This window comes from Myzus persicae, unplaced genomic scaffold (assembly GCF_001856785.1).
Source record: "Myzus persicae strain clone G006 unplaced genomic scaffold, MPER_G0061.0, whole genome shotgun sequence".
NCBI classification, from domain to species: domain Eukaryota; kingdom Metazoa; phylum Arthropoda; class Insecta; order Hemiptera; family Aphididae; genus Myzus; species Myzus persicae.
Genome location: NW_019102056.1, coordinates 215777 through 235140, shown reverse-complemented (window position 1 = coordinate 235140; position 19364 = coordinate 215777). Strand labels below are relative to the sequence as shown.

The 19364-nt window shown below is 27.2% G+C and overlaps 2 protein-coding genes across 5 annotated transcripts; one reads left to right on the top strand and one right to left on the bottom strand.

The window, feature by feature from the left end:
• Window positions 1–1932: 1932 nt before the first annotated feature.
• LOC111031126 (glycoprotein 3-alpha-L-fucosyltransferase A-like) lies at window positions 1933–6006 on the bottom strand. Its single transcript, XM_022310938.1, has 5 exons — window positions 5564–6006; window positions 4087–4180; window positions 3444–3796; window positions 2950–3377; window positions 1933–2545 (listed from the first exon to the last, which is right to left on the bottom strand). Exons 1-5 carry the CDS (start codon window positions 5735–5737, stop codon window positions 2209–2211), a joined length of 1386 nt encoding a protein of 461 aa, XP_022166630.1. The 5' UTR covers window positions 5738–6006; the 3' UTR covers window positions 1933–2208.
• Window positions 6007–9503: 3497 nt separating this feature from the next.
• Window positions 9504–18289, top strand: LOC111031115 (elongation factor 1-beta-like). Of its 4 annotated transcripts, XM_022310914.1 has the most exons (12): window positions 9504–9645; window positions 10621–10718; window positions 11234–11281; window positions 13231–13314; window positions 14008–14071; window positions 14147–14220; window positions 14936–14969; window positions 15038–15198; window positions 15714–15783; window positions 15845–15970; window positions 17121–17236; window positions 18110–18289. In XM_022310914.1, the coding sequence occupies exons 2-12, from the start codon at window positions 10626–10628 to the stop codon at window positions 18146–18148; spliced, it is 909 nt and encodes a 302-aa protein (XP_022166606.1). In that variant the 5' UTR covers window positions 9504–9645; window positions 10621–10625; the 3' UTR covers window positions 18149–18289. The 4 variants fall into 4 exon arrangements, with proteins under 4 accessions (XP_022166606.1, XP_022166607.1, XP_022166608.1 ...); XM_022310915.1 differs by lacking the exon at window positions 11234–11281; XM_022310916.1 differs by lacking the exon at window positions 13231–13314 and having other exon boundaries at window positions 9505–9645.
• Window positions 18290–19364: the final 1075 nt, after the last annotated feature.

Genomic DNA, 19364 nt, shown 5'->3' with positions numbered 1-19364 from the left:
ACTAGTTAAATCTATTGAACTAAGAAAATGCTAAAAAATAATATAAATATAATAGTATAAAAGCTATCCTTAGATAATATAGATGTAGATTCTGAACTCGTCTCCTTTGCTCAGAAGCATGAATGCTCAGAAGCAAAATTAAAGAATCATTGGAACCTGTGTAAGCCTATACCCTATATATATACAGGGTGATCCAACAAGTATGCTCACCCCTTTTTTCTTTAATAATGAAGTTTTTCAAAATCTGATTTTAGGAATATTTAAAGACCAAAGACTCAAAGACCATATTTTCATTTTCTTCAGATTAAGTGACTATACTGAGTGGCTATACGAACCTTTGTTTTTCAAGTGAGAACCCCACTTTTTTTCTTCAAATTATTTAGCGGATAATTTTTTTGAGAATTTGGATGTATCGAAATCAAAATTCGAACGAGTGGTTTCCTATAGTTATTGGACAATTTGTATTAAGGATAATAGTCCATAATAGGAATATGATTATACAGTTCTACACACGGAATAAGAAAAATGACTCGATAAATCAAGAAGGATTGTACTTGCTATTTACCCAAGTGTTTGACTAAATAAATATAAAATTACATATTATTTTATATTATGTGTATAGACTATAGATAACAACGAATGCTGTATAAGCATATCCTTCTTCCCTATTATAAACTATATTATCCTTAGCACAAAATGTTGTAATAACTAGAAAACTACCCGTTCGAATTTTGATTTCAATGCATCAAAATTCTCAAAAAAAATATCCGCCGAATAATTTACAGTAAAAAAGTAAGGTTCCCATTTGAAAGACAAAAGCTTGTATCGCCACAGGACACTCCTTAAGTGGTACAAAAAATCTCAAGAATATGAAATATAGTTTTTAAATATATTTAAAGATTCCAAAAATCAGATTTTTAAACACTTAATTATTAAAGAAAAAAAGGGGGTGAGTATACTTGTTGGATCACTCTGTATATCTTCTAATTGTACTAACTTGTAATTGTTGAACGGGAATAGTTTATACTGGATGGACTGTAAACATTTTGGCACCACCAAATAACCACTGAAATAACGCGCCTGTTGTTAATATTAAATATCTTTGATTAATAACGTATCTTTTTGTATGTATAAAATAATAATAGAACACTGCCTTTATAATTCTAATTTTCCTAAAAATACAATTCTGCTTAAGTTGCGCCTCTGATAAGTACCATTTATACATTTATTATATTTACTTATATGATGGTGGGTTGGAGCCAACTATAACTATACTAAGAAACGAAGCTTTATAAGCCGATTAATAGGACTACTATTATTGTTACAAATGCTTGCGATACCATCGCAGCAACAAGCGGTGACGAATTAAAACTTCTAATATTTAAGGAGAATTTTAAGGATAAAACAAAATTAAATAGACGAGTGGTCCTACATTAAACCCAGAGTCTGGAAGTATGAAAGAAGAAAAAACAATAAGATTGAAATAATTTCCAATAGAAAAAACATCTAAAAGTGTCTGATACCTAAATGACTATTGTGAACAGGTCATATATATCTACATGCTTAATAAAAATTAATTTTGAATCAAATAATCTCCTAAATTTTTATGGTATTATTACGAGTTAAGCCAAGTTCATTTATAAGATAATTTTTGTTTGGTGGAGCAAACAAAGATCTGAAATTGAAGATAATATTTATTATGCGGATGATCGTAATTCGTAAAGTTGGAGAGACCCGAGAGAAACAATAGAAAGCCAAAAAGAAATGTATTCTTCTAAATTTATATACCTAATTAAAAATATGATCCTGAACATTTAAAGGTTCAAATAATCAGAATTTAAATAAGAACATTATTAAAGGAAAATGTTAGTGTGTTTATACTTATTACTAAGGAATCATTTACTGGATAAATATTATAATATGTAACATAAATGCTGATATCAATTTACATTTATTACAAGAAATTTTCAAATATACCAGCTTATAGGAGAAGTGTTTAGGAGAATTTTCAACACTCAAATTCCCCCTACAAAAAAAAAATAGATTCTATAGTTGCGTCTATGGGTATGCGCCTGCACGTCATGACTGTATCTTCTGCAGAACTCGTTCTCGGTGAAAATGGCTTTGTTACTGGTGAGGAGGTGACCGCGAAAACCTTTCTGGCTGCGAACGCGGCTGCTAATCTTCACCCCCCCCCTCGAATATTCGTTATTTGACATGCGGTGGCTTAAGCCACTTCGTCGAATGATCACACACGTCCGGTGGTCGCCACCAGCGTTCCAAGTTCCGGTAGTGCTTGGCCGGCGCGTCGTCGTCGTGCAACATCGCGCATAGTCGACAGAAGAACTTTGTGTCGATAAACTCGCCAGTGCCCTTCCACCGGAAGTACTCATTGTAAAGATCGTCGTTGGCGTCCAACCACCTCAGGTATCTGGCCAGCCGTTCGGGCGACTCGTAGTCGTCCACGTGCAAGTACGATCGCCTAGGTGCCATCCGCTCGTAGTCAGAGCGGCGTCCGCCCATCACAACCGGCAGAACGTTGTACCTGCCAACCGACAATTATTACTGATTAAGTGATAAATATTTCATGACAATGTTTCAAATGCTGTCGACAACTATATCAGTTTTTGTATTGTTCATAATTTTAAAGCTTCAGCTGTAATTTATAACTCAGAATCGCATAATAAGAATTGTACAATATTCATGTTTTTATTGTATTCATATTACCTATAAGTAATTTAATGCTCAGAGCGGGTCTTCAAAAATTATAGGCTCTCAGTTTTAAATTTGATAAAGCTTTATAAAAATGTGATTTGATCATCTTGTTAATAATAAACACATGAAAGAAATGGTGCGATTATTTTTACAATATAAAAATCAAAAATTAATTTTGTGTTTAATAGACACTATGCATTATTTAATGTTATTAAGAGTGTTATATAAGCTTACTGAAGTCCATCTATGAAAAACTTTTCTGTAACATAATCGATACAGTTTGAATTCTCGAAAGCCAAATAGAATTTATAATCCTGGTCCAATATTTCTAAAAAGTTATCAGATTTGATCATTTTCAATCCATCACATTGACCATATATATCAACAGATATATATTTTCCCAATTCTTTGGCATATAATAATCTTTTGTTGTCAGTATCACAATTAGAAACTATCATTGCCACTTGTTTCGTTTTGTTTAGAGAATAATTCTTATTTAACTGTTCAACTCGAGTCACTGAAGGATCGAAATATGCCCATCGTCCGTATGGTATGACAATATCACTGTCGTGTCGATATGTGGCTGTCCAGTTAATCATATTAACATTTCCTATGTCAAATCCCGAGTAATGTGCTGACTGGATGAAGAATAAAATCCATATCTGTTAAGAACATTTACATTTATTTAAATTTAACTAAGGCAATTAAACATATTTATTTTGTTATACTTGTTTACTATTCTTTATACGACCGATTTCGGATAAAGGGTCATTGAATTCCTCTCTAAATAAAACTGCATCCATCGAATAAATTAATTTCGTTTTAGTTGAAATTGTGCATCTATTTACTGGACAATCATTTGAAAGAAATTCACTTTGTCCCGTATCTACCATCCAATTACTTACACCGTTGTATAGTAAAATATTTTTCATAGGCGCATTTTCATATTGATAATTGGGTGGTATAAACATTAGTTGTTCTTCTACACGGTCGCTGCCTTTTTTTTCTTCAGGCCATAACCTTGGAATTCTAACTCCAGTCGTAGGGTCCACATCCGCTTTATTAGGCACTAGAGCCCCATCTAACAAAATCAATTTGTTTATTTATGTAAATAAAATTTAGTTTTAAGATAATACGAAATATTTGTCATTGAATCTTATTTTGTTTGATTAAATAATTAGATCAATCATAACAATTAATATTAAAAATAGTTAAAATTATTATCTTATAATATTTTTGCATTATATGATAATAAATTATTTATTCTATCAACGTTATTTATAACACAGCATAGAATGGTCAGGTATACCTGTAAGACTTTTTGTGTGTATTAATTGTTATAATTTATTAAATATTATAATGAGTGTCAACCTTTGAAATACCACGGTAAATTCGCAAACATGTTCCGTTTTATTATACGATTGGGGTTTTTGCTTAGAATTGGTGACTTAAAAGTTTCCACAATCTGCAATTTCAAAAACAAAGGTTGATCAATAGAAAATATATATATTAATATTATTCTTTTCAAACAAAATATACTTATATGGGCAATATTATGTCTTATAGATTGCGATGTTTCACACATTTGTATCATTATTGGTTACCTATATGGTTATATCTATTAAAATTATATAATTCTGGCCTTAACGATCGCCATGAATATGATGTCCCCTCCGTCATCTGTTCCAATAATTACTTTGAGTCCATCAAATAAACACCACAAACAAAAAAATCAAAACGGCATTTGCCCTGGCCCTCTAGCGTTTCTCAAAAAAAAAAAAATCACGACATATTTTAAGACAGCAAATCGATACACTGGCCAAGACAGACGTCGAGATCGAAACCGAGGTATTTCTAAAAAATAATAACTTAGTTGATTGTGAACAATTGCCTCAAACTGAAGTCACACCTAAACCCACTCGAATACCGGGACGGAATATATAAAGGACGTTATAGATTTCTCAATATTCAAAAAGAAAATAATATCACTCACAGGTATTAACAATAATACAATATTTCATTTAAGACCACACCGCCGTTTCTTATAGGCAGGCCTAAAAACCGTATAACCACCCTTATGATTATTGATTACTTAAACGAAACTGATGGAAAAATCCTTTCAGCCGAACTGCAAACACCAATACAAATTATAGTAATCAAAAATCTTCACGACTACAATCATAACCGATATTTCAGACCCCCTGGCTGAATGTTTATACTCTGTTGCGAATACAGCATTATACAAAAGTTGTATCATTTACAAAAAACTAATTGAACCCAGAAACAAACCAAAAAAGGTAATTATCCAAACACAACACATCCTCACGCGTCACCATGTATCCAAGTCACCCATGCGTCCGGTCAATCATACGCCATCATAACAGCCGCTTATTTTAAAACCGTAATTTTAAAACAAACTCACAAAAATTTATGTTACAGTCTTTATCTCCAATATTACATTTTTTATCCACAAACCTCATTAAAATTATCTTATTTAATTCCCTTGCTATTTTGCTTTGTAATATCCGTAACCGTAATCTCGTTTATTGTTTATAATTTCTCATCATGTAAAACCTTTATTATATAATTATATACCTATTTAACTTGTGAATTTTAGCATGCTCGTGCTGACACATAAATTAAATAAATAAATGAAAAAAAAAAAATATGGAACTTTGAAGACGGTGTATTAAAAAACAAATTTTAATTTAATATTATATCATATTTAATATTTCATGTTTATTAATTATTACTACTTCAAATTTGTTATTATTTTATTAAGTTTGTAGGTAGGTATACCTACCTAATACTTATTAATTAATAGTTATTATTATGCTTTATATCCTACCTGTTCATCATCATTTGTTTGGGTTTTAATTTTCTTTTCATATTTGAATGATTTTTTTGAATAATATCCATTCTTAACTGGACAATATGCTGTAAATATACTGTAAATAACAATTATAAACAACATAAGGATCAGCAACCCATTCAATAATTGATGTATTCTCCGGTCCTTCATGTTTGTTGTGCCTAACCTTCTCTTTTCTATGATAAATTATCATACTCAAACCATCGAAATGAACGTCATCATGTATTTGTATTAACGAACAAAAACATCTAATCCTTTTATTTCTACAATCAATATAATGTATTCGGAATTAATAACTTTTAAAAATATTTATATTTTGGATATAAATAAATCGATTTTTAGATCCTTAAAAATCCATAGAAAATGGTTATTTTTTAATGTTGAATAAATATTACCTACATAATGTTTTATAACTACTGAGTAGGTAGATACAAAATCAACATTTATAATTTATATGTTACGATTGTGTATCTATTATATTTAGACAACTGTTTCCAAGTCAGAAGTGGGAAATTTATACAAATTAAATTTGTATATCACGTAAAGAGTAATTTATAGTTTTTAATGTAATTTATCAAAATATATGGTACACATATTATTATAATTTCATACTAGTTTTCATCTTAAATTTCATAGTCCATCAGTTTGTAAAAAAATTGAACTAAAATTAAATTATTTTAGTTTTTTCAATAGGTAGGTACCTATTTTTAGTAGGTATTTCATTAAATCTGAAGAAGTGTAGACTGCAGTCATTAATATTTTTTGAATTCTGAATAGCTTTATATCATAATATATGATACTTAGGTGCTTAGCCATAGACACGCAGTGTGATACGTATGATTTTGTTCTGGAGGGGGGGAGAGATATGTAATTTTTTGGATAAAAAAAAGTGAAATGAGAACGTTGACACCCTCGGGCAAAAGTATTTTAGAAAAAAGCAGAAAAAAAATTTAAAAATGTAAATACACAAAAAAATCTTATTTTAATATTATGTGTACTGAAACTTCCATGAAGTTTCATGGTTCATAAACACCAAAAAAAGTTTGTATTACAGAGAATTTCTTAAAATGTCTAGTAATTTTGTCACTGATTTGGTTTGGTTTTCAAAATTAATTAGCATTTTGTAAATTCGAAGTTCGTTATATGGGAGATTCACTGTAATTATACAATAATAATTGATATGTAATTACTGTGGACAGTGGACACTTATTACTTTTCACTACCTACCTACCTATATCTATTTCCTTATGGACTGTGGGCAATTTATATGTCCGATAAGTCTATCTTGACTCATGATAACGATTAGTGGTTCGTGTTAATCCTTATTATGCACTAGCTGTAGTTTTTTTATTTATTGAATAAATAATAGGGTTGATATCGAGTTGCGGTCGAGATTATAACAGGTAAAAAAAAAAATCCGAGTTGCGGTCGGGATCAAAACAGGTAAAATATCAAAATAGGTAAAAATCCTAATTACGGTAAAAAAATATGATTAATAATTATTAGGTTTTAAAATATTTATATATTTACATTTGTAATATTAAACCGGTTCATATTTGTATGATACACATTTCACAATAATGTCAGCGAGTCAATTTGTTTTTTCAAATACTGTTGTATTTTATTTTTAGTAAATTTCTGATTTATGATCTCGCTTTTTTTATTAGTTTCCAAATCTATTGAATTGATTTTTGAATATTTATCAATCTGAATATTTTTGACACATTTCAAAAATTCAAATATGTTGGGATGTGGCGATCGGTTCTCAGTTTTGAATTTAGAATTGAACGCTTCACTTCCATTATTCGTTCTCCAAACATCATTGTTCAAAGCTGCCCAGAGTGTGGTTGGAAAAGTAGCATCATTCCCAATATAATTATCGACTAAATAGTCACTAAATTCAGTAACTCTTGAATCTATAGGTTGTTCGGCGATTACATCTAAAAACACATTTCCCACTTCATATGGAGGGAGAAAAGTCAATCCCAAAACGTATTGTAACCATTAATCGTTAACCGGATACTGACCGTAATTAAGACGTTAATTTTACCTTCAATATTATTAAGACCGCAATTGCCAATTCGTCTATTGTGACCGCAACTCGGACAATACCAATAATAGTGATACAAAGTTTTATTTTTTAATATACCCCATTAAGCAGAGCTTGTGGCGAGTTAAATGAGTTGTTGGAATACAATAAAAACCTATGTAATATGTTAACATTATGTATAACATTTAAGATCCTTATTTCCTAAAAGGTATACAATTAAATTTTAAGTAACAACCAGTTGGCAACCCTTTTTTTTTCTTAAATTCATAATTATTCTTATACGAACTTATTTCCTATATTCTTTTTTGTGTAACTAACATTTCTAGACATATTCTTACTGCATGATGATTTTGTTGAATTTCAAGTGGTTTTATAGCAGTATCAGAACATCCACCACACTCTAAATACTAATACACCGTATTGGAAAATCGACATGTAGAGTGCGTTATATACAATATACAAAGTTTCAGTTGGTAGGTAAGAATTTATTTAATTTCAAAATTTTTCAAATAACAGATCTTAATCTCATAACCACGTTTTCAATATGAACTAGTTGTAATGTAAATTTGAATTAATTATTTTATGCTTCGGTAAGTTATGGACCTTACACAGAAACATGATTTTAACTTAAGTACCTATCATTTTTCAAATAAATTGGAAATAATTAAGCCCTAAGTATTGTTGGTTGTTATACTATGAATTTTTTTACAAAAAAATTCCCAGTTCCCACCATCACACCTTTTTTTATCACTACACAGTGACTATTATCAATATAGTTATCTATTTATTTTTTTATTATAATTTAAATTATTTATTATTTATTCCAACAACATGTCAACACCCGTAAGCAAGTGCTAACTTTTTCATATAGGTACCTACCTAGACAGTACCTACCTACCTATATAAAATATTATTATTACATATTATTATTTTTATATATTTTTTAAGCTGTAGCCTTATACTGTGATGATATATTGGGGATTATTTTCCAATTACTATTGTAATATATCTATTACCTAGTAGAAACTAGAAAGCAGTATTTCTACATTCTACTATATTTATAGCCTATAGGTACCTATTCTATAAAAAGCAGAAAAGGGGTGTAGCCCATAAGCGCAAAATATGACCCAAACGCAACCCAAAAGCGCAAAAATAAATAACCCGTGAGCTCAAAAAAAAATACCTTTTTAATAACCCATAAGCGCAAATCAATTTTATAAAAAAAGTGTATTTAATTAAAATCGTAGTTATTATTAATATTAAATTAAGCATTTACAGTGTCACAGTGATATTAAAATTGGTAATAAAAAAATTAAGTAAAAATAGTAAAAAATAAAAATAAAAAATATAATGTTGAGTATTATTTTGAATACCTATATTATTTTAAAATTAAATTTGAAATTTGAAGCCCACTGTCTTCAAATATTCTAATCTGGAAATTTTTTTTTCATTATACATGGTCCAAGTTTTTGTATCGGGATACGACTGTCGCGATGCGTTGCTGCACTATGTCGTGAAACGGGTTGTATACATTCAAAGCGTAGAGCGTCAAGCGTTAGGTCAGTAAAATATTGTATCGGGTTATACAATTTATTTTTGCGCTTTTATCCCACTACCAAAGTACAAAAGCACAAATTCATTTTGCGCTTTTGAGTTATCGAAAAAAAAAGGTCGATTTGCGCTTTCGGGCTTCACCGGCAGAAAAGGGGCTATTATAGGCAATTTTATACACTGATCCAAATATTTTTGGTGAACAGTCCCTAGATCCGTTGGTTGTCGCCACAGCATCTTGATGCACTGAACTTAGTAACAGTTTTTGTTCTTTATTTTTGATAAGAAATTCATTTCAGTTATTGACGTTTCTAGATTCATTCTTTTTAAATTCTCTAGTTTCAAAAACGTGTCGTCTTAGGCCTTTTTTCAGTTTTTTTTATTTTATTTAAGCTGAGTGCCGAGTGTTCTTCACTTTTTCAGTTTCCCCATCTCAATTTTAAGCCAATCCCTAAAAGTAAGTAGAAAATTTAATAATTAGATAAAAGAAGGTCGTCGCGTGGTCAGGGGAAAGGGGATGGGTCCCTAGTTTCTAGGCACCTTCCGGCATTTAGTAATCGAGCCCCTAAATGTAAAGCTATTGTGAATAGTTCCTAAATAAAGTGCTCATTTTTTTTTAAATACGTGATAAAGAGGACATTGTTATGATGTCTTACCTTCATGTATTAACTCATACTAATGTATAACATAGGTATCAACAATTTAAAAATGGTTATGACTTGTTTCAAAATGGAAATGATCATACAAACTATGTAAGGCACTGAATATTATTCTCATACTTAAATTGTATAACAAATAAATTTAGTTTTGACTCTTAACTAAATATTATTGAGTAAAATTAATGTTTTTGAACATACAGTTTGCTATGTTATGTGTTAGTCAGACTAAGAATAATATATGGTACAAGACGTGTACAACATCTTGTTGATAATACAATTGTTCCTTGTTAATACATAATGTAACTTACAACATTTTACATTTGCGGGTACATAACATTGTTCATAATTGGAGAATTACCATGACCTAAAGTGGCCCAAACCAATTTTACGGCATACAAAATAATAAATGGCTTCAATTATTTATTTAGATTCAATAATAAACAATAATTTAAGTAATAGTCATCTGTCATTATCCATTTTTAATTTTTATTTTAAATTATGATTATTTTATATTAATATAGATTGTATATAATACCTATACCTACATTCATAATAATTTATTCACTTGTCATGTGAGGAGAGGGCCTAAATTAGGAAGTGGCCCCAAAAATACTGCAGGCATCAACTGATATTGAAGTTTCTATAAAAGAAAAAGATAACTTCTTTTTATAGAAATACTCATTCACATCACGATAAAATACCAAAATATTTACTTGTATTGCTTGTATTTACTTGTTATGTTTCTTATAATATACTTAACTATTTTTTTTTAGATAAAATGTCGTTGGAAATTTTAGCTCAAGAAAAAGTGTGGCTCGACAAATCAAAGTATGCTGATGCAGAACGTGTGTATTATGAAAAACAATCAAAGGTAACTGATATTTTTATTATTCTGATTTATATAACACATCTAATTATCTGTTATAAGTATAACTGTCTATTATACTCAGTCGCTTTAAATATATCAATTTTTTTGTTATATTTCATTAATATTGGGATGTTGCTTTTACATACTTTATTTTTCATCAATATTTTACCTGTGGATAATGTTTGGTTACTGTTGGGTATTACAATAGTCTATACTAGGTATAGACTCTACACCGAAAGATACTGCAGATAAAAAGCTTGATGATTGTATCTTTAAATGATGCTGTTCTACTATTAGAACATTGATGTTGAATTGGCTGCTTTAAAACATAAATCTATATACTGTTGTCATATAAATATAAATATTTTTCTATAGAGCCATATTCAATACATCATTGCATTATTTTATAAATAAATATTTATGTGTTAAGACTATTTTTATAGCTTTTATTTCAAATCTAGCTCAACAATTATATGTGTTAAGACTTAATTAATTCTTTTATTACAATTAACTTTTAGAATAAGGTGGAAAAAACTAGTGGTGGCAGTGGTGCTACAACAATATCAGTAAGTGCATGTTTTAAAATCACTGTGTGTATATTTGAGATCTCATTAATCAACATACATAATAGGGCGCCTGGCATCTGGTTACACTGCACAGCCTGTAATGTCTTTAATTTTGATCACATTTTTGCTATTATCAATTAATTTATTAACAATTTCAAGACAGTAGATTGTAATTTTTTTTTGTTGTGTTCTTCTTAACTCATTCTGCTTTCTCTGTGTTAATTAAAGTCAGTATTATCTGCATGATTATGAGCTCCAAATTTAATAATAGTTATTTCTTTGTCACTATTAAGTGATCCATTACATAGATTTTTGTGAACAACACACCCATCAGATTCCTATTTGGAATTTTTTTGTTCAAAATATAAACAATTGTTATAAATTAATAATTTTTTTTAAATTTAACACCCCATTATTGAAATACATATTATAAAACACAAACTATTACTCTGTATAGTATATAGAATGTAGAAAGACTTTCAAATGTGATTGATTCAATTTAAACTTATTTCCTAGTCCAAATTTTAATTTACACGTGGATGTATAATCTAAGGTTTTAGGCATATTTTATCGTAAGTGGTACATATAATTTGATTCATAATGAATACATGTTACATAGATTTAACATCTAAAATTTAATTTGGTACACATTTTTAATGTTTATGCCTAAGTTCATACTTAGAACATTTTTGTACATATTTTGTAATTTTAATTTGGCTTGTTTGCATCTTATAATTACCTTTTTAGTGTATATAATTCTGAATATTCTGATCTCTACCGAGACTATTTTTATTTTTCAAGATTTTTTATTTAAAAAAATACATGTTACTTAGTATTTGTAATGACTATTCTGAGTGGGTTTATAACATTGTTAATATAACTATAAATAAAAACATCCATTAATATATAACATTTAATTTTATAATAATTCTGTTGCACATATTAAATTATTAAATAACATTGGTTCTTAAAAATACTTTATTGCTATGGGTTGTTTTCTTTAATTATTTTTATGTACGAAGACAGTATATTCCCTAGAAGCAGGAATCAGTATACCAACACTTTTAATTTTGGTGTACTAGAAAAATATTTTATGTGATTCAGAGAAAAATTAATTTCCCAGAAACAAAAATGATTTTGTCTTTTTGGTTGGTATAGTTTCTTTAGCTTTCAAACAAAGTCTGAAAGTCTTATTAAAGTTTAAATTCCTTGTTCTATATTGAATCTATCAAGTAATAAATGTTTAAATTGTAAAAAATTTAACATACAACACAACATTTCATACAGTTAGGATTTTCTAATGAATGAAATTATAGAGATGATTTGATAGTGACTTAAATGAATATTTTTAATATTTGTTTTAAAGAATATAGTCGTTTTAAAAGGTTGTATAATAATTATATTTAGTTTAGGTTAACTTGTTGATTAAAAAAAAAGAGTACCTGTTTAAAAATTTTCTTTAAATAATAGTTAAATACTTACATCTACTAATCTAATACCCATATTAATTATAAGAACTAATCACTAACATAATAATAGCAATATTCTTGATAAAAAATCTTCAAATATCAAGTGTACAATATGTTAAGTTGTATCGAGTTTGTCTTGTTGAATTAATAGTAAATATAAATACAAATTCTATTAGCATTATAAAACATAAAATCTTTCTGTTACTATTATTTTTGAGTCTTTAAATATTTGCAGTTTAATTGTAATATTTTAAAATATTAAATATTTACCATAATACTTAAATTAAAGTTTATCTGTTTAATTTTATTGTTTTACTTTTTTTTGTATGCATTTTCTGTGACAAGAGTAGAATTAGTAGTTCATATTTATAGTTAAAACATAAATATATGTAGAATATTATAAGTACCTTCTACTTTACAATAATTTAATGCTAATTTAATTATTTTATATGTAGTAGAATATTGGTTTTATTTTAATAGAATACCAGTTGTGCCCCTGGCAAGAAAGTGCTGTTAGCTGAAATTGAAAAGGCTCGTCAAATTTTGCGCGAGAAAGTTCTAAGTGTAAGACAAGCTCGTTAAAAATATATAAGCTTTTCATACATATGGCTAAACTAACATTTTAGAATATATATATAATATCCATATTATATTATTGAGTGTAAGATTTTAACTTAGATTTTGGGAGAGATTTTGTTTAAATTTTTGTTTCTGAATATTTTTAAGTATCACAAAAATGTTTAATAACATAATTTTTAATCCATAACAATTTTCTTTGTACAAATATTAGTTCTATTTAGGGTTAAAATGTCACTTGTACTGAAGTATATGATGTCATGTTATTAAAAAATATTTATAATAATAATAAAGTGAAATGTATAATTTTTCAATTTTTTTATTGGAGCTTTTTAGTATAAACTATTATAACTTGACGATTAAGTTGTGTAATTAACTTAACATTTAGTTGATACAAATAAGCACACATTTAAAAAAAATTGACTTATTCAAATTACTGTAATAGTAATTAAAAATATTTTTTTAAGTCTGAATTAAATTAATATTTGAAATTTTGTTAAGGATTTATTTGTATATTATATTGTAATAAATTTTGTCTAAAGAATGTTGAGACAAATATCATTGGATGAAATCTCTCACAATCAATCTTATATGGCTTATCAATTGAATCGTTAAATTAAAAAATAAAATAATTATTGATTTATGTATAAATTATTATTATTATTATTAATATTTTTTTAGATTGACGAATGTGAATCATCTGTAATTTATTCAAGGGATACTGAATCTTCCAATACAATCAATGGTAATTTATTTTTGTTGTACTTGGTATAAATGTATGTATATTTTTAATTAGTATTAATAATTTTGAATATTACAGCTATCAATGATTTGAAAAATGCTTTTCAAAAGTTGGAAATCCGTGTTAGTGTGTTGGAGGGAAAATCTTCAACTGTAAGTATTTAAGTTAAATATAATTAAAAATAACTAAAAATAATTTCCATTTACTTATTGGAGAATTTCAAATAAAATTGCTTGATAAATTTGGTAAAACATAATCCCCTAAATGCATAAAACCAGATTATGATAAGATTAAAATAAAAACAATCTAGGGAAAATCACTCTGCAAGTTTGCTAAATTTCCAGTTTCCAAACTTATTTCAATACAAAGCAATGAACTATAATTTCAAATACAATTTAAAAATAATTTAGTCACCTTAATTTTTTGGATAGTATAAAATATAGGTAAACCTGTATTAAATACTAATACAACAGGTCATTATATTAATGTTAATAATTGTAATTAAAAATCTTAATACAAAAAATTTGCAGCTAGCGTTTGAATAGACACAATAAGGTTTTAAAGCATTCTAAATTTGTGTTTAGAAACCTACAATCTAGGATTTCCAGTCTTGCTTAGTAATGTTGTTTTAAATTCAACTTATTATAATTTAAAACCCATAAGTATAGCCAAATTAAATAAAGTTTTTGAGACAGTCATATATTGATATATATTTAGTATACAAAATATCTAGGAAATTTTACATTTTTCAATGTTCATACTTTTTTTAAATTCTACGGTACAATCATGATTAATATTGTCTCGCCTACTATAATATTGTTTTTACTATTCATACCAATATTTCATCATATCTGATTTATGTTGTAGAGTTCATCAAGTAATTCAAGTCCATCGAATCAAGGTATATTGTAATATGATTATATTTTATGAGATTTATATTATTGATTTTAATTTTGTTTTCGTACTAAGATATTGAACAACTACAAAGTCGTTTGGCACAGTTAGAAGATCGTGTTAAATCATTAGAAATCAAAAACGCAGCACAGTCTCCTTCTAAACCAGAAGAAAAAGAAACACCTACAAAAAATGATGAGGACGATGATGTTGATTTGTTTGGATCAGAATCTGAAGTAAATATTTAACATTAATCAATCAAAATTATTTTAAGGATTTATTTATTGATATTATATATCAATTAATTTTAGGTTCTTTCTTATCTAAGTAAATATTAAACAGTTTTAAATGTGTGGTATAAAATAAAACTGTCAGGAATGTATTGTTTGGTCTAATTTCAAAATTAAAAAAAAAAGTTTTGGTTTCATAACGACATAGTTTTAAGATTCTTTTATTTTGTATTATTTGATATAAGTTATAATTGTTTATGTTTTCAAGAATTATTTCAAATGCAATAATATTACTTACTTCATAAAGCTTTTGAAATTCACTGACAGATAGATATGGTACTTGTAAAACAAATTGGCTACATTGACCCCCCCCCCCTTCTTCTGGAGATAATAGTATGGTGTTAATATTTAGAGTTAGGATTAATCCTGGTCATGTTGATCTTGAAAATCTAAATTTATGATTTTAATATCTATTTTGTGGTTTAAATATAGTATTAATATAGTATTAATATCATTTTTAGGAAGAAACTGAAGAGGCAGCCAAACTTAAGGCCCAGAGGGTAGCTGAGTATTCTGCTCGAAAGTCTAAAAGTAAGCATATTTATTAATATTAAACCTATATTTCTAATATTATATTTTTAAAAATGTGAAGAGCCAACTCTTATTGCCAAGTCAAACATTATATTGGATGTTAAGCCATGGGACGATGAAACTGATATGAAGGAATTAGAAAAGGCAGTGCGTCAAGTTGCTACTGATGGTTTACTATGGGGAGCATGTAAGTTAAATATATTTATATTTTTTACATACATTTTTATCAATCATAATTTCTAAGAATTATCTTATCTTCAGAAATAATTCATTCCTATTTTATTTTATTATTCTCCATTTTAATTATCCACAAATAGTTTTAAGAAATATTTTGAATTGTATGTTAAGAGTTTGGTATAAACAAGTGGTTCTCAATCATTTTAAGACTGATTTAAATGCATTCCCAAAAATGTATTGCGACCCACATGGTTTATTTACAAGATTCAAAATGAGTTCTAAAAATTAAATTTGATTTCCAATGTTTTTTTTTGTCATAAACTAAGTTTTATTATAAAAACTTATTTTGCCATACATCAAAAATGTATCAATTCCTTCTGTTCCTTGCAAATATAAATTTAGTTCATTAAGTTTCAAAAATATGTCTCTTAAATAATTAAGCTCAAAATAAATACTTCCGTGTAGAAAATAAGTGATTTATGAGGACTCCCATCTCCTTGACAACTTTTCAAATAATCATGATTGTAATGTTCTTGTTTTTATGAAGTTGACTATTTTCCCCGAAGTTCAGGACCTTTTCTTTTGACATACGGATCGAGGGTCTTAAAAATTTCATAAAATTACCATAAATACCCATCTTTAATAATTACAAAATACATGACTAATTATTATAAGTAATCATTTTAAAACCAGTCAATCATTTTTGAGATTTATAATACCTACATCTCGCGACCCATAGTTTGAGAACCTCGGGTGTAATCAATAAAGTATATTTCTTTAGTTTTATTTTTAATTGAAAAAACTGATTATCGATGTTCAAAGTTTCAACATTAATGTCTGACCGTTTCTAACAAAAAAGTAATAGAAACAAATTAGTAAATAATTTTAATTAATAAATCTTTTTACTATATTTTACCTATGGAAAGTACTTAAACATGTATATTGGAATATGTGAATTTGTTAATAAATGTAAACATACTTTTTTATATTATGTAAATTATGATTAATGTATGTTTAAATTCTAAAAAGTAATGCATAAAATATTGTTTAAGTTACTTAATGTATTATAATTTGAATGAATACCTACAACAATTTAAATTTTGTGTACACTATCTGAAACTCCAAAAACGTGTTTTACATAATTCAATTTATTATTTCAGCTAAATTGGTTCCATTAGCTTATGGGATACATAAGCTTCAGATTAGTTGTGTTGTTGAAGATGAAAAAGTATCAATTGATTGGCTACAAGAGACATTACAAGAAATTGAAGATTTTGTACGTAATATGCTAAAAGTCTTGTGTAATATAAATTATGATTTAGTAAAAATGGATCTTATTCCACATCATATTGTATACTCAAGTTATTATTAGTGGTGTTATGAACTCTTTGATTATGAATTGAAATTAATTTTGGGTATTTGATTTTGTCTTAAAATCAAACATCAGAACCAATTACATATAACAATATAGTTCCATACTCAAACTGATGAATTCAAAATTCAAAATTTGTTAATTCAAGAATGATGGTAAAATATTTGTTTTGATATCATTTTTGTCTTATTAGTTATCACGTTGAGTACTTTTTAGTGTTTGATGCATATTGTCCGTGTAGCCATGAGTGTTGACGTTGAGCTCCCTCACAATTCACAAAACCACTAAAAAATCTAACAAATTAGTAATCATATAGAAAAATTGAAGCGTTGATTTGATACTCGAGTAAACTATTATGCTGTAAAGATTCCTACATAATTTGTTGATCATGGAAGCAATATCACAATTGTTTCAACAATTAAATATTAAATTATTAATATTAAATATTCATATTTGTCGACCAGGGTACTCAACGTCTTAATTAATCATTAATTATTTGAAAAATTAAATATTAATTTTAAAGTCAATTAAATTTGAATTTTTATTAAATTCTATTCTGGTTAAATATAACATTTTAGTAGTTCAGATTAGTTTAAATAAGTAAGGAAATAAGTAGTTCAAATAAAACATTTTAATTCTGATTTAGATGAAATAATGTTTGGATCAGGTTTGGTCATTTCAACATTTAGAGTTAATAACACCACTTATTTAGTTATAATGTAACAGTAGCATTATGTATTATTTCTATTTCTGAACAATTTTTTATTTTATTTTTAGATACAAAGTGTTGACATTGCAGCTTTCAACAAAATTTAAGATCGAAAATTATTTTGTCTTATTCAAAACACCTTAATAAAGTAATGAAAAATTGTGAAACATAAATAACCATTATCTGTATATTTTTTTTCAAATGATTCAATTAAAATATAAAATCTGATCCTGATATTTAAATATTAAGATGTTAAGGTAATTTATTATTAGATATGACACAATTTGTCCAGTATTATCTCCCTTGCACCAATTTATTTTTATATTATTGACTGATATCGAGTTTGTCTAAAGGGGGTGGAGCAATGTGGTTGTGCCCTCTTGTCTTGGATGATATATATTATACGAACACTTAAAATTTATATAAATTTGGCTTTCCAAAATATATTTCTACAGCTGAACTGAACTTAAACAAACATCACATCTAAATAGACATCTGAATTCTAAATACATTTAACATTTATGATATTATAGAAAATCTAAATATTTCAACATTTTATAATATTATAATGACTAATGGCATTGTTGGGTAAGTTACTACTTACTCTACTCGTTTATTGAATACAATAATGGCAATAAAATTACTTTACTTTTCAATAAGAAACTACTTCATTTTATTTACATTACATAAAGAAAAAAACAGTACACAGGTACCATTTCTCTAATTGTATCAATTGTTAATTGCCATCCAACGTTATTTTGATTAGTGTTTAGGTATAATTTCTACATTTGTAACATAAAATACAAAATGTATTTTGTGTAAAGTTAACTAAAGTAATTAAGTACAGTGCAAGTAAATATTATAATATTAAAAACAGAATTATGACAAGTTAACATTTGAAATTATGCATAGATCATACAAAATATCTTTATAATGGGTTCCTACCATAGTATTTTTTCCGATTAATTAAAAATGTTTTTGTTTTTAATTCTCGATACTCCAAATAGTTAGTGACACGATTAAAGATATATTTAATCATGGTAAATGGTAATGCATTATATTTTAGAAATGTCTACTTATCAAATATAATTTTTGTTACTTAGACATTTTACAGTATGTAATATGATATAATAATTAAGTGCACATCAGAGTTTTGTACCCATTTATATTATATTTTTGAATTACATACCTATAAGTTACAATAGCTTAATTATTTGATTGTTCAGTCTATATCATACATGGTAAGCTTATAATTTGTAGAAAATGGACTTTGAACAAGTGAACACCATTGAACCAAATACTAAAAACAATATTTAGTTAAAG

Coding starts and splice junctions, on each gene's coding strand:
- LOC111031126 (XM_022310938.1), bottom strand. CDS start 5,737: ATGAAGGACCGGAGAATACATCAATTATTGAATGGGTTGCTGATCCTT. Junction 4,181..5,563: donor AAACAAATGATGATGAACAG/GTAGGATATAAA, acceptor TTGAAATTGCAG/ATTGTGGAAACTTTTAAGTC. Junction 3,378..3,443: donor GTATAAAGAATAGTAAACAA/GTATAACAAAAT, acceptor TGTTCTTAACAG/ATATGGATTTTATTCTTCAT.
- LOC111031115 (XM_022310914.1), top strand. CDS start 10,626: ATGTCGTTGGAAATTTTAGCTCAAGAAAAAGTGTGGCTCGACAAATCA. Junction 14,970..15,037: donor TTCAAGTCCATCGAATCAAG/GTATATTGTAAT, acceptor TTTCGTACTAAG/ATATTGAACAACTACAAAGT. Junction 15,199..15,713: donor TGTTTGGATCAGAATCTGAA/GTAAATATTTAA, acceptor TATCATTTTTAG/GAAGAAACTGAAGAGGCAGC.